Source organism: Schistocerca piceifrons, chromosome 9, assembly GCF_021461385.2.
Source record: "Schistocerca piceifrons isolate TAMUIC-IGC-003096 chromosome 9, iqSchPice1.1, whole genome shotgun sequence".
Lineage (NCBI taxonomy): Eukaryota > Metazoa > Arthropoda > Insecta > Orthoptera > Acrididae > Schistocerca > Schistocerca piceifrons.
Genome location: NC_060146.1, coordinates 177,300,377 through 177,316,101, shown reverse-complemented (window position 1 = coordinate 177,316,101; position 15,725 = coordinate 177,300,377). Strand labels below are relative to the sequence as shown.

The following is a 15,725-nucleotide window of genomic DNA, read 5'->3' as shown; positions in this document are numbered from 1 at the left end:
TCCACCCTACATTTCGAAAATATCGGTTATGTGAAACCAAACTCGCACTTCTCGCACGTGAAATACCCAAAGCCTTGGATCGTGAAAGTAGGATAGATACAGTATTTCCTGATTTCAGAAAATATTTTGACTGAGTATTAAGTGTGAGCTTATTATTAAAAGTACGACTGTATGGGGTATCAAGTGAAAGTTTTGCCTGGATACAGCATTTTCTGGTGGGGAGGACTCGGCAAGTTATCTTGGATGAAGAGTCATCGTCAAATGTGGAAGTGACTTCAGGTGTGCCCCAGGAAAGTTCGCTGGGACCCTTGCTGTTCATGTTCTATATTAATCATCTTGCAGACAATACAGTAGCCTCGCATTTTTCGGAGACGACACCGCTATCTACAAGTAAGTAAAGTCCGAAACAGGTTGCACAAATACTCAGTCCGATCTCGATATGACTTGAAAGTGGAGCAGAGATTGGAAAATTGCTTTAAATGCTCAAAAACGTAAACTTTTGGGCTCCACAAAACGGAAACACGTATTATCCTATAACTATAATATCAATGAGCCACAGTCGGAACACGTCAACTCATAAAAATGGAAAGGTCATATAGGTTCGGTTGCGCATAAAGCAGGTGGCAGACATCCGTTTGCTGATGGGACACTTAGGAAATGCAGTTAGACAAAGAAGAAGATTGCTTACAAGTCACTCGCGCGACCCACTCTAGAATACAGGGTGGTTATAATTAAATTTTCGCTACTTGAGTGAGAAGCTATTTACCGTATGGGCACCCAAATTTATAGAAATTATCCAGAATGAGGTTTTCACTCTGCAGCGAGGTGTGTGCCGAAACGAAACTTCCTGGCAGATTAAAACTGTGGCCGGCCACGGTGGCCGAGCGGTTCTAGGCTCTTCAGACCGGAACCACGCGGCTGCTGCGGTCGCAGGTTCGAATCCTGCCTCGGGTCCTAGGCGCTTCAGTCTGGAATCGCGCGACCGCTACAAAAATGGTTCAAATGGCTCTGAGCACTATGGGACTCAACTGCTGAGGTCATTAGTCCCCTAGAACTTAGAACTAGTTAAACCTAACTAAGCCGGCCGAAGTGGCCGTGCGGTTAAAGGCGCTGCAGTCTGGAACCGCAAGACCGCTACGGTCGCAGGTTCGAATCCTGCCTCGGGCATGGATGTTTGTGATGTCCTTAGGTTAGTTAGGTTTGACTAGTTCTAAGTTCTAGGGGACTAATGACCACAGCAGTTGAGTCCCATAGTGCTCAGAGCCATTTGAACCATTTGAAACCTAACTAACCTAAGGACATCACAAACATCCATGCCCGAGGCAGGATTTGAACCTGCGACCGTAGCGGTCTTGCGGCTCCAGACTGCAGCGCCTTTAACCGCACGGCCACTTCGGCCGGCGCGACAGCTACGGTCGCAAGTTCGAATCCTGCCTCGGTCATGGATGTGTGTGATGTCCTTAGGTTAGTTAGGTTTAATTAGTTCTAAGTTCTAGGGGACTGATGACCTCAGATGTTGAGTCCCATAGTGCTCAGAGCATGCCTCAGGCATGGATGTGTTTGATGTCCTTAGGTTAGTTATGTTTACGTAGTTCTAAGTCCAGGGGACTGATGACCTCAGATGTTAAGTCCCATAGTGCTCAGCGCCATTTGAACCATTTGAGCAGCAGTAATCGATCTAACAACTGCGCCAGACACTTGTTGTCGTATGTAAGCGTTGCCGACGCAGCTCCGTATTCTACCTGCTTACATATATCTGTATTTGAATACGCATGCCTATACCCATTTCTTTGGTGCTTCAGCGCAGTTTGCTCGTGGTGTTATTACACACTATTTAACCTTTTGGCCGTTTTATGGACGATTTAACTCGTCGTTGTCCGCCACTCCCCAAGAGCTGAATGTATCTTTAACTCCGGCCTCCAGGTTTTACTTAAGCACTGTTGACGTGTTTACATGTCTCTTTCCACCGACCCTCTCACTGCTGCGGACGAGTTACTTCTATATCTCGGTGAAGAAAAAAGTTCGAGTATTTATCATAAAGCACACACTCCTCTTTGCCTGGTATAACTTGCAAAAAAATGTCCTTTCGATATTTTGAACCGTTTATGAAATACGATTGTTATGAACACAAGATTCCTGATGCACAGGGACGGAAATGAGCGCATCGTTCGAGGCCGTCCACCGGGTATTCAAACCAACATCTCAAAAACGAAATGAGATATCGTTCTGCTCTCGATTTTAAATAAAATTCCGGTATCTCATCTACAAGGGGGAGTAGGAAATAAAGTTTCCCCTGTCGACTGTGGGCAGAGTTGTGTGATATGGGCGAAAGGCGACCCGGCAGGTGAACGCGCACGTGCAACACACCGATGCACCATTGGGTAGAGGTCGACCGAGATCAAGCAGGTGGCGCTGTCGCAGTGCCTGCGCAAAGCGGAGGCCAGCCGCTCAGTCTTTTCCCGGAGCTATGGAGAGAAGGTACGTTTTGGAGTCGTGGTCAAAGGCGGAAGTGAGAGCTGTTATCCGCCATGAATGGGCACGTGGAGTATCAGGCACAGAAATTCATAACCGCCTTGTTGAGGTGTATGGGTCACGGGTGATGTCGAGGCAAATGAGGCGGAGATTGTGCCAGCAATTCAGTGGTAGACGTCAGCACTTGCAGGACACACGGAGACCTGGACGGACGCGCACGGCCACTACAGATGCAAATGTCAGGAAGGTGAATGACACGATTAAAGCGAACCGGCGTATCACCATCGATGGAGTAGCGGCAGAACTTGGAATCGGACATGATCGAGCTCACAAGATCATCCACGACATTCTTCGATACAGGAAGGTGTCAGCACAATGGGTGCCCCGCTAACTGACCCCGACACACGTGGAACAACGCATGGCGTTCAGCCTGGAACAGCTCGTGCGTTACCACGAATCTGGCAATGACCTTCTGTTTCGGATTGTGACGGGGGATGAAATGTGGGTCCACCATTACACGCCCGAATCCAAGGCCGCATCCGTGGAGTGGAAACATCACCTGTCCGAAAGAAGTTCAAAAGCACTCCGTCTGCAGGTAAGTGTTACTCACCGTTTTCTGGGACGCCAAAGGAGTTTTGCAGCTGGACTTTCTGGAGGATGCAACCACCAATGCTGCGTGGTACTGTGCCACTCTGTCGAAATTCAAAGAGGTGATTCGGAAAAAGTGGCCTGGCCTTCTCAGATCTGACGTTCTGCTGTTGGAAGACAATACGAGACCACACACGGCTACGGCAACGCAAAACCATATTGCAATTCTTGGTTGGGAGCGCCTACACCATCCGCCTTACAGTCCCGATCTCGCACAGAGTGACTTCTATCTGTTTCCTGCTTTGAAGAAGACTCTCGGCGGAAGGCGCTTTGGCAGCAATGCTGACGTCAAACAAGCCGTTCAAAGCTTCTTCAGTATGCAACGCCCTGATTTCTTCCTGGAAGATTTTTGAAGCTTATAAAGCGGTATGACAAATGTCTCAAAGGACTTGGAAATTATGTAGAAAAATAAAGATATGTCTTATCTTTAATGTCTCATTCTCTTTTTTTTTCCTTTCACACACAAGATCTGACCACAATCGACCGGGGAAACTTATTTTCCAACTCCCCCACGTACATTTCATACATAGCAATATATGGGCTAAAATCAACCATACATGAAGTTTATGTACTGCATTTTTACCCCTGCACACCCTTTATAATTTCTTGCAATGCTTCATTTAATTTGATGCAGCACAGTAACTATGATGAATAACGAAGAGAAAATCAAAATGGTTCAAATGGCTCTGAGCACTATGGGACATAACTGCTGTGGTCATCAGTCCCCTTTAACTTAGAACTAATTAAACCTAACTAACCTAAGGATACCACACACATCCATGCCCAAGGCAAGATTCGAACCTGCGACCGTAGCGGTCAGGCGGTTCCAGACTGTAGCGCCTAGAACCGCTCGGCCACTCCGGCCGGCGAAGAGAAATTCAGTCCGTTATCTAGCAGAGATATCACACTGTAAGCTGTGCAAAAATCATACTTTTTACTGAATAGTTTTCCTAAATTTAGGGGGACGACTATTTCGTAGCGACCGGAAAGCCATCTCTCTGCACAGGCAGCAGCGTTAGGCGGGCAGTGCCATGACAACAACGCTGCTCTCAGTGCAGAATCGAGAGAGGGCGTCTGTAGCGGTCAAAGGGTTAACACAGGGTGTTCGAAAAGGAATCAGCTTATTTCACGAAAAAACAAACACCGTCCAAACAGGCCTTCAAGGTCCAATGGCACCGACCGGCCACCATGTCATCCTCAGCCCTTAGGTGTCACCAGATGCGGATACAGAGTGGCATGTCGCCAGCCCACTGCTCTTCCGACCATTGTCAATTTTCGTGACCGGCGCCGCTACTTCTCAGTCAAGTGGCTCCTGAATTGGCCTCACAAGGGCTGAATATATCCTTCTTGCCCACAGCACTCGGCAGAACCAGACTGTAACCCATCCCAGCGTGAGCCAAGACGTACAGCTCTGAACATCGGTGATATGACGTGAACCGGTGTTACCACTGCGGCATGCCCATTGGCCATCCTATTTCTCAAGACTACAAAATGTACTATATGAATCAAAATAGAACTACTTAAACCTAACTAAGCTAAGGACATCACACACATCCATGCCCGAGGCAGGATTCGAACCTGCGGCCGTAGCGGTCGCGCGGCTCCAGACTGAAGCGCCTAGAACCGCTCGGCCACTGGGGCCGGCGCGGCTCATGTGGTTGCCGGTAGGCACTCGCTGGTGCATAACTTCAAAATGCGTTTACATGAGCAATATGCCACGTGGGGCAGCCGCGTGGTCTAACAAGGAGACGGCACGACCTTGTGATCGGGGATTTGTCCGCAATTTTGTGTGGTGAAAGAGGACCCCTAACGCCTCACTACTCGGAAAATCCCGAGAAAATTCGATCCAAAGTTTCTTAGGTGCCTTATGAGTATGAAATGTTAGTATAATGACGAACCGCCGTCTGGCCAACATGGATAGCGCTCGAACCCTTACGCCAGAGGTCTCGAGTTCGATTCCTCTTCTGGCACTTTTTTTTCCTTCTGTTGCTTGCAAAATTGCAGCGCATTGTTACAGGAGAACCGTGAAATTAATTCCCGGGAAGACTGTATAAAAATTCATTCTATAATTCACCACCAATTATCGTCACCAATAATCCGAGGCATGAGTCAATATGCCTGGTTTGCCTCAAAATTATCAGAAACTCAAAACATTTTCGTAAATGTTAATGGGGCAAGTTTTTGTACAGATTTATTGCAAACGTCCTGTGATTGTAAAAAATCTGCTTTTATATGTTTCGCAAGATGTCGCAAAAATTATTGCTTTGTTTGTTTTTACGATAATTACCACTGCGGTTCTTGTTTATAATTATTACATGTATAAAAATTGAATGTTTCCCAATCGACTTTGTTATTCTGATTAAAAACCCAATGTCTTTCCTCATATACTTTACAATGAAAAATGGAAAACCCACAGCCATGAATTCTGTTGTTGGACAAAAAGAAAATACTTTTTATTCAATAATGTAACTAATTTGTTAAATATAATGTACGTTTGTGAAACTTTCTGAATAATTGGTGGAATAACCAAAGAAAATGAAACAGAAGGAAAAAAGAAAGTGCCGGAGGAGGAATCGAAACCGAGACCTCCGCCGTAAGAATTTGAGCTCTAAACATGTAGGCCAGGCGGCGACTCGGCAATGGACTAAGATTTTATACTCATAAGGCACCTAAGAAACTTTGGATCGATTTTTCCCGGGGATTTTCTGGGTAGTGCGTCCTAATATATTAACCACGTGACGTGTTAGGGGTCGTCTTTCACCACACAAAATTTCGGACAAATCCCCGACCCCACGGTCGTGCCATCTCCTTGTAAGTGTGACGGTACGTCACATAAATATTGAAATTTTTATCGGTTGTAAAAAGTGAACAATACTGTGAAGTGTTAAGGGTGAACTAAAAATTATTTGTAAAAAGCTTAAATATTTTATGAACATAATTAGTATAAAAGATACAGTTAATGTTCTTGAAACAACTGATATGCAGCGATAATTTAAAAGTAGCATCTTTATTTAAAACATGTCTATGAAAATAAAAAAGGATCGTAAAAGAGACGCGATTGTTCGCCCGAGGAGGAAGGACGTACTTTATGGTACTCACACTGTTTTGCTTCACGATACGGAAGGCAGCCATTGAGCGGCTACACATATTTTATGTAAGTTATTCGGTATTATGTTAAAATAAACTAATTATTGTTTCCACAAAATGAATTTCTTTGTAATAGTTGTCACCTCAAATGGTTGCAGCGGCTAATTATTTTTAATAAGCATTTTTTTTCAGTAATTTGCGCTGCGGAAAGCTCATCTTCCGATGCAGCCTCTGGTCGGCCATTACACGCCGAAGTATTAATTTATTTTTCAAAGTGTTAACAGTAAATGTAAATGCGAGAGATTTCGTTGTAAGAACCTTTCTAAACTGCAACAGATAATTAATTTACGTTAAAGTTCATTTTTAGATTATACAGATCCCATAAGTTCAGTAAGTTTTATCTTGGCCGCAGCAATCGAAATTCTCTCGAGCCTTGCTTTGCAATCAATAAATAGAAATTAACAAAATTACATTCAATTCAGTTAACGGCAACTATATTCTAGTCATCACGTTCAAAATCTAAAGTTGGTACATGAATAACAGCGGCCCTTCTTGAACCCGTTTCATATTTACTTATGTACGTAAGTAAAAGTGATAAGAAAATATAATATCCCCGAGAGAAATAATCATGCTCTAACAAAAGAAAAATTCTTGCTGATAAAATAAAAATTAACATGGGTGTGTGTGTGTGTGTGTTGTCCTTAGCGTAAATTTCTTTAAGTTAGATTAAGTAGTGTGAAATTCTAGGGACCGAAAACCTCAGCAGTTTGGTCCCTTATAAGCTAATCACAAATCTCAATTTTCATGGGCAATATTTTACGGGAATGTGTGGCCACAGTGGTGCTGCCATCAACAATTATGCAACACACGGTGATACTGCAGTATGGCTCGGCAACATCGCTGATGGAGCATGTAGTCGCCGAAGTGTGGCCGAGATGTGGCCGAAATTGTCCATTAAGGGTGGAGTACATTTCGTTTGGCTGAGCCACACCCACCTCTGCCCTGTGTAAACGCTTCTCTCCCACTGTCTGCCCTGTTTCCGCTTTCTCTCGCGGAGCGTAATCTGATCGGTTAAACAAGTGTTGTTCCTGAAGCTAGCATCTTCACTGCATCACTGCCGCAGTTCTTGAAATTAAGGAGGTTGTTGGATGTGTAGGAAATCAGTTCGAAGACACCCTTATTGTCATAGAATCGAGTAATGCACTGGAAAATCTAGAAAAGCAGCAATGGTACTCCAACAGTAACCGCTACGTGCTTGATGTAATTAAGTTACTCTACCAGTGTGAAAGCCAAAGGACACTCTATTATCTCCTGTAACGAACTGGCGGACCAGCTGGCGAAACAAAGTGAGGCTAATGGCCAACCTTACTACACTTGCCTTCTACATGAAGATTTTTGTTGTTTGTGTAAAGAAACAAGTTCTTTAAGACTGGTCACAGACGTGGCAGATCTCACAACAATACAAAGGGAGACTTATGGTGCTATACAGCCGAGATCGCCAACATGTCCTAATTCAGAATACCAGTATAACGAAATTACTTCCGTACGTGATGTCTTCTGCTTCCCAGTAACAACAAATAATGGCGCAGAACAATTAGTAAAAACCTGTATTGCAGATAATTCACCGGAATAGCTCCAGGCTTATACAGACTGCTCGAAAACGTCAGATAATGGTAGAGGGGTTGCGCTTTCCTGTGCCCGAGCACAAATCTCAAGGAATTGATACCGCTTCCTGGTGAAACTTCTGGTTTTTGGGCAGAAGCTGTAGCTATACTCGCAGCTTTAAATTACTCGCAGACCCTCGCAGTAAGAAGCATTTTGATTTTAACGGACTGCAGAAGCTTGCTCCAAAACTTGCAGACACCTGCCATTCTCGAGAAATCTAACCCACTGGTAATGGACACCGTGAAAGCTACCAACGAAAACGAATATATCGGAAAGAAGATAAAATTTGTGTGGATCACAGGACACTCTAACATGAAATCATCGATGACTTAGCGAAAACCGCTGTGCATCACGGAACTTTCATAAGTACCGTATTACAGTCGTCAGACATGAAGACTACGAGTACTTTATGTAAGAGAACAAAGCGACAATGGAACGACGAATAACTGCTTTGATACGTTTTTTTGCCAGCCATTGACTTTGTTCCATCCGTCGGCAAGCCTGCACATTTTTCCAGGTGACATCGTGTTCATTGAGATAATTATTTAATGCAGTAAAAATATCGTCTGCTGTTGTATGCAGTAGTTCACATCAAAAAAGAAAATCAGATAATAATCGTGGGAAAACCAACATTATAGCGTTTTTTGATATGTCTGTGCTTTCATCCAATTGTAGAGCGTACATGTTACTCATGCAAAGTCTAGCCAGCAATGTTTCTTCGATGTTAACTGACATATCAGTAATTCGTATTTGAACAGTATTATTTGAGAGCGGGACAGTTCCTATTACCTTAGCAGCTGCATCACCTAACGTTCTCTTGCAAAGTATCACTGCTGATGGCAGGATAAGTTCCACAACAACTGTGTCGTTTTTCCCACATTTAGCAACAAGCTGAGCCACCTCGTAAGACGCAAGAGTTACATTTTCATTTACATTTGCACCACAGTGTTTGGTAATTGTTTTACGAGATGTTTTCAACTCATCTAATTTATTTTGGAAAAAATCTAATGAGTTAGTTTTGTGCTCCGGGTGCTTTGTTTCAAGATGGCGCCGGAGTTTCGCTGGTTTCATACATTCATTCGAAAGGCTTTCATAGCAAATTACTCACTGAGGTTGAGGCTGTTGCTCAGGCCCAGTGAACGTAAAACCGATTTCCAAATAATCAGAGTTATATTTTCTAATTTTTCCAGTAAGCTTAACACTTATCTTGGAAGGGTTATGTTCAAGGGACGCCGACGATTTAGGTTCAATGGACCCTGACAACTTTTGTTCGAGAGTCATTGACTTACTTGCTTGAACAGCAAATGCATTATCTTCCTCTCCATCTGTAGGCCTTTCTCGTTTTAACGAACCACTTTTTAAGCAACGGTCCATTTTTAACTAAGCGAACTGTAGCTTCCACGAAAAACAACGCTTTACAAACACTACTGTTTAATACAGAATACTAAAACTGTAAACAACACGGCAAAAAATTAACAATGGCCGATTGTCGTCTGAAATGCGAATTTCTGTGTAAAGTGACTGTCAGTTGTCAGCTGCAAAGAGGCAGCGCGCGCAGTCTAACGACATACAGCAGAACTATTTGCTTCTATCTAATTCTAGTTTTGCGCTAGAGTGTGCTAGTGTCAGCTGGCGCTAAGAAGACGCAGGAGTTGGCGTTCGCTAAAGCTCTGCTCATGCAGGCAGCGGCCAAAACGAAAAACCTGTTATCATACGTAATATATTCAATATATTTTTATTCTAATAGCATCTTGCGGACCCCTCTGGCATAGCTCGCGGACCCCTACGGCTCCGCGGAACACCTGTTGGGAACCACTGCGCTAGCGAGATTAGAGTTGGTAGTACGAATTAGGCCAGTCGAGAGACAGGAAAAAATTATAAAAAAATGTTGAATGAGAAGAGGGAGTTGCTTACCCTGGGCTTGACAGTTCTGATCTGCCTCGGCAACAGTTCCAATGGTAAGTGACTCTTGATCAGTCTCGGTGACTTCATATTTTGAACGTGGTCTATCGAGTGGGGCAGTTTTACACTTAAGTTAGGCATAACAGACGTTATTCTGCAACAGAAAACATAGAGGACTGATGTACCAATACGTAATATAGGCAAGAAGGCAGGTAAGCTTAAATAGGCACTGTGTTTCAGATAGGATGTTTTACTGTGTAATGCGCAAAATGCTATGTGAATAAATTATTTATTTACGAGGGGCATCCAATAAGTAATGCAACACATTTGCGCCTGTGTGCCCACACGGTACCACTCTAGTGGTCGACGCCGGGGTCAACGTCTTCTATCAATAACCTCCCCATGGTCCGCGTACTGCTGCCCGCGGAGTGCATCAAATGGCTCTGAGCACTATGGGACTTAACATCTGAGGTCATCAGTCCCCAAGACTTAGAAGTACTTCAACCTAACTAACCTAAGGACATCACACACATCCATGCCCGAGGCAGGATTCGAACCTGCGACGTAGCGGTCGTGCAGTTCCAGACTATAGCGCCTAGAACCGCTCGGTCACACCGGCCGGCGTGCGGAGTGCATCCTTGATTGGGTGAAAGAGATGGAAATCGGAAGGTGCGAGATTCAGGCTCTAAGATGGATGAGGCGGAACAGTCCAATGAAGTACTGTGGGCTTCCCTCGGGAGTGGAGACCTGAGTGGGGCTTGCCTTGTCATGGAGAAGGAGAGGTATTTTTGTGACGATGAATAGGCTGAGGTTGTTCCTTCAATTTCCTGGGGGTAGCACAATATACCTGACAGATGATCGTAGCACCATAAGGGAGAACAGAATAATCCCTTCAGAGTCCCACAAGACCGTCACCAACTGAGGGTGTAGCTTTGAACTTGAAACGTCCCCTTTGAAAAATTATGAATGACAGTGCTGGAAAAAATCTTACTGTATTTGATTTTCAAACAGCTGAGCAAAACTGAACGTACTCAGACAGTCCTCTCACCACTTATTCTGATCATCACTAAACTGACACACAATATTTTTAGCGCAACGCAGTCTGACTTTCAATAATCCCTGCAAAAGAATGGCCCTGACTAACAATAACCTATACCTTTCATGAATCACTTACCTCACAAAAAAACTTCGTTACTCGAACTACTGCAATACAGCGAGCGCCAATACTGACAGCTAAATAAAAGGTTCTAACTACAGAAGGCACTAACTACTGATAGGCATAGTTAGCAAATGAAAGATTTTGATAAAGAACAAACAATGTATTTACCTTAATAGTGTTCAAAAGACATAATATATACTTCAGTTCATGACATCCAGTCTTACACTTTTCCTTTTTCTGACGGACACACGTCCAGATCGTCCGCTCTCAAAACTCTCGCATATCTCTCCCCACATCCGCCACTACTGGCGGCTCACTTCCAACTGCCCAACGCTACGCGCTGTTCACATCCAGCTGCCCAACACTACACAAGCGAATATTCCAATAATGAGTCCAACCAGCCACAGACTGCACGCAATGCAGTCAGCGATTTTCATACAGAGAACTACGTGGCGTTACCAACATAAGAACCGAAACAGCCTACTTAAAAACTTTTCCTTAGGAGGAAGGGTGCTATGGCGCCACTCCACGGATTGCCGTTTTGTTTCCGGTTTGAAGTTATGAACCAATGTTTCATCGCCTGTGACGATGTTCGACAAAAAATTGTCACGATCAGCCTCGTAATGCGCAAGCAGTTTTGGACAGATAGTTCTTCGTTGGTCTTTATGATCTTTCGTTAGGCGACAAGAAACCCTGCGGGCAAATACCACTAAGTACCTGAACCGGTGGTCGAGGTTGTCAGCACTGCCAACATAAATGTCCAGTTGGGTATCATTGTGTTTGACTGTGATACACTGATCACTGAGAAAGAGAGTGTCCGCACGTTCCAACATTCCAGGGGTGACAGAAGACCGTATGCTGCTGGCCGGCCGGCATGCGGGATATTGGACAGGGGATGTCAAATTGATTCCATATTTTTAGATTTCCAGAAGGCTTAGACACCGTTCCTCACAAGCGTCTTCTAACCAAACTGCGTGCCTACGGAGTATCACCTCAGTTGTAAGACTGGATTCGTGATTTCCTGTCATAAAGGTCACAGTTCGTAGTAATAGACGGAAAGTCATTCAGTAAAACAGAAGTAATATCCGGCGTTTCCTAAGGAAGTATTATAGCCCCTCTATCGTTACTGGTATATACACTCCTGGAAATTGAAATAAGAACACCGTGAATTCATTGTCCCAGGAAGGGGAAACTTTATTGACACATTCCTGGGGTCAGATACATCACATGATCACACTGACAGAACCACAGGCACATAGAAACAGGCAACAGAGCATGCACAATGTCGGCACTAGTACAGTGTATATCCACCTTTCGCAGCAATGCAGGCTGCTATTCTCCCATGGAGACGATCGTAGAGATGCTGGATGTAGTCCTGTGGAACGGCTTGCCATGCCATTTCCACCTGGCGCCTCAGTTGGACCAGCGTTCGTGCTGGACGTGCAGACCGCGTGAGACGACGCTTCATCCAGTCCCAAACATGCTCAATGGGGGACAGATCCGGAGATCTTGCTGGCCAGGGTAGTTGACTTACACCTTCTAGAGCACGTTGGGTGGCACGGGATACATGCGGACGTGCATTGTCCTGTTGGAACAGCAAGTTCCCTTGCCGGTCTAGGAATGGTAGAACGATGGGTTCGATGACGGTTTGGATGTACCGTGCACTATTCAGTGTCCCCTCGACGATCACCAGTGGTGTACGGCCAGTGTAGGAGATCGCTCCCCACACCATGATGCCGGGTATTGGCCCTGTGTGCCTCGGTCGTATGCAGTCCTGATTGTGGCGCTCACCTGCACGGCGCCAAACACGCATACGACCATCATTGGCACCAAGGCAGAAGCGACTCTCATCGCTGAAGACGACACGTCTCCATTCGTCCCTCCATTCACGCCTGTCGCGACACCACTGGAGGCGGGCTGCACGATGTTGGGGCGTGAGCGGAAGACGGCCTAACGGTGTGCGGGACCGTAGCCCAGCTTCATGGAGACGGTTGCGAATGGTCCTCGCCGATACCCCAGGAGCAACAGTGTCCCTAATTTGCTGGGAAGTGGCGGTGCGGTCCCCCACGGCACTGCGTAGGATCCTACGGTCTTGGCGTGCATCCGTGCGTCGCTGCGGTCCGGTCCCAGGTCGACGGGCACGTGCACCTTCCGCCGACCACTGGCGACAACATCTATGTACTGTGGAGACCTCACGCCCCACGTGTTGAGCAATTCGGCGGTACGTCCACCCGGCCTCCCGCATGCCCACTATACGCCCTCGCTCAAAGTCCGTCAACTGCACATACGGTTCACGTCCACGCTGTCGCGGCATGCTACCAGTGTTAAAGACTGCGATGGAGCTCCGTATGCCACGGCAAACTGGCTGACACTAACGGCGGCGGTGCACAAATGCTGCGCAGCTAGCGCCATTCGACGGCCAACACCGCGGTTCCTGGTGTGTTCGCTGTGCCGTGCGTGTGATCATTGCTTGTACAGCCCTCTCGCAGTGTCCGGAGCAAGTATGGTGGGTCTGACACACCGGTGTCAATGTGTTCTTTTTTCCATTTCCAGGAGTGTATTAACGGCATAGGAGACAATCTCAGCAGCCGTCTTAGATTGTCTGCAGACGACGCTGTCATTTACCATCTTGTAAAGTCATCAGATGACCAAAACCAATTGCAAAATGATTTAGAGAAGATATATGTATGGTGCGAAAAGTGGCAATTGACCCTGAATAAGCAAAAGTGTGAAGTTATTCACATGAGTACTAACAGAAATCCGCTAAATTTCGATTACGCAATAAGTCACACAAATCTGAGGGCTGTAAATTCAACTAAATACTTAGGGATTACAATTACAAATAACCTAAATTAGAACGATCACATAGATAATATTATGGGTCGAGCAAAGCAAAGACTGCGTTTCATTGGCAGAACACGTAGAAGGTGCAGCAGGTCTACTAAAGAGACTGCTGTCACCACGCTTGTCTGCCCTATTCTGGAATACTGCTGTGCGGTGTCGGATCCGCATCAGGTGGGACTGACGGATGACATCGAAAAAGTACAAAGAAGGGCAGCTCGTTTTGTATTATCGCGAAATAGTGGAGATAGTGTCACAGACATGATACGTGAATCTGAGTGGCAATCATTAAAACAAAGGCGGTTTTCGTTGCGACGGGATCTTCTCATGAAATTTCAATCACCAGTTTTCTTATGCGATTGCGAAAACATTCTTTTGGCACCCACCTACATAGGGAGAAATGATCATCACGATAAAATAAGAGTGATCAGGGCTCGCACAGAGAACTTTAAGCGCTCCTTTTTCCCGCGCGCCGTTCGGGTGTGGAACGGTAGAGAGACAGCTCGAAGGTGGTTCATTGAACCCTCTGCCAGACACTTTATTGTAAATAGCAGAGTAATGACGTAGATGTAGATGTAGACGCAGGTCTGCGCTACCTTGTCGCGATGATACAGACGCCTCGCCCAACGACTCACCGTGCTTTTGCTCATTGCCAGTTATCTGTAGACATTGTGCTCTGGTTGTGCGCCAAAAGAAAGTTTAAAAAAAGCTCTGCTTGGAACGCACCTCCGTCACAGACGCCATATTGAAGGCTCCATACAGCGACCCCCCCCCCCCCCCCCACCCAATCTGTCTAAACTTTATGAAACTACAGGGGCTGAAGCGGGAATATCCCACGATGTCCCGCAAAGTTTTTCAATCGAAACTGGTCGGGAACAAAAATGTATTGCATTACTTACTGAATATCCATCGTACATCACCTATGCGATAGTAAATATAAGGTCTATTTCAAAAAATATAACTCGTCGCTGTAACTTGAGGAAAATAACTCAATAAGCCATGTTCAAAGCTCTGCAAGTGTAACGTTACTTACACAAATCTATCTAAATAAACATTTCCTCCACTCACTACTTTGCAAGTTACAGACAAAACCACCTTACCTCAAACACCCTGCACGTTTATACTTACTCTAGGAACGGAAATCTTTCACTAAGCGGTATCTGCTTCGCCTTCTCCAAGTCGCAGTCATTCATGAGTAACCAGACCATTTCCTGACTCCACGTAGTTCCTGTCGCAAAAAAATACAATATGGATAAACAGATCTATTTCGCAGCAAACAAACGCAATGCAAATGGTTCAAATGGCTCTGAGCGCAATGGGACTTTACGTCTGAGGTCATCAGTCCCCTAGACTTAGAACTACTTTAACCTAACTAACCTAAGAATATCATACACATCCATGCCCGAAGCAGGGTTCGAACCTGCGATCGTAGCAGCAGCGCGGTTCCGGACTGAAGCGCCTAGCCGGCAGCGGTGGTCTCGCGGTTCTAGGCGCTCAGTCCGGAACCGCGCGACTGCTACGGTCGCAGGTTCGAATCCTGCCTAGGGCATGGATGTGTGTGATGTCCTTAGGTTAGTTACGTTTAAGTAGTTCCAAGTTCTAGGGGACTGATGACCTAAGATGTTAAGTCCCATAGTTGTCAGAGCCATTTGAACCATTTCTGAAGCGTCTAGAACCGCTCAGTCACAGCGGCCGGCCAAACGCAGTCAAACGTTGATAAAGCGCAATAGTATGATGGTGCTAGAACTAGATTTTTCTCTCTGAGCACAAAAATACCACGAATCTTCTGCTTCAGTCACTTTTATTTATTTACCACAATCACTTTTCTGCTGACACAATCACTTCCCCCCCCCCCCCCCCCCCCCCATGAACCATGGACCTTGCCGTTGGTGGGGAAGCTTGCGTGCCTCAGCGATACAGATGGCCGTACCGTAGGTGCAACCACAACGGA

At 45.5% G+C, this 15,725-nt stretch overlaps 1 protein-coding gene across 1 annotated transcript in view; it reads right to left on the bottom strand.

The window, feature by feature from the left end:
• Positions 1 to 15,725, bottom strand: part of LOC124716827 (luciferin sulfotransferase-like) — a 59,127-nt gene that overhangs the window by 16,459 nt on the left and 26,943 nt on the right. The window contains exons 2-3 of the mRNA XM_047243380.1: positions 14,903 to 15,002; positions 9,787 to 9,928 (exon numbers count right to left, since the gene is read on the bottom strand). Coding sequence (XP_047099336.1) covers positions 9,787 to 9,928; positions 14,903 to 15,002 — 242 coding nt within the window. The remainder of the gene's footprint in view (positions 1 to 9,786; positions 9,929 to 14,902; positions 15,003 to 15,725) is intronic.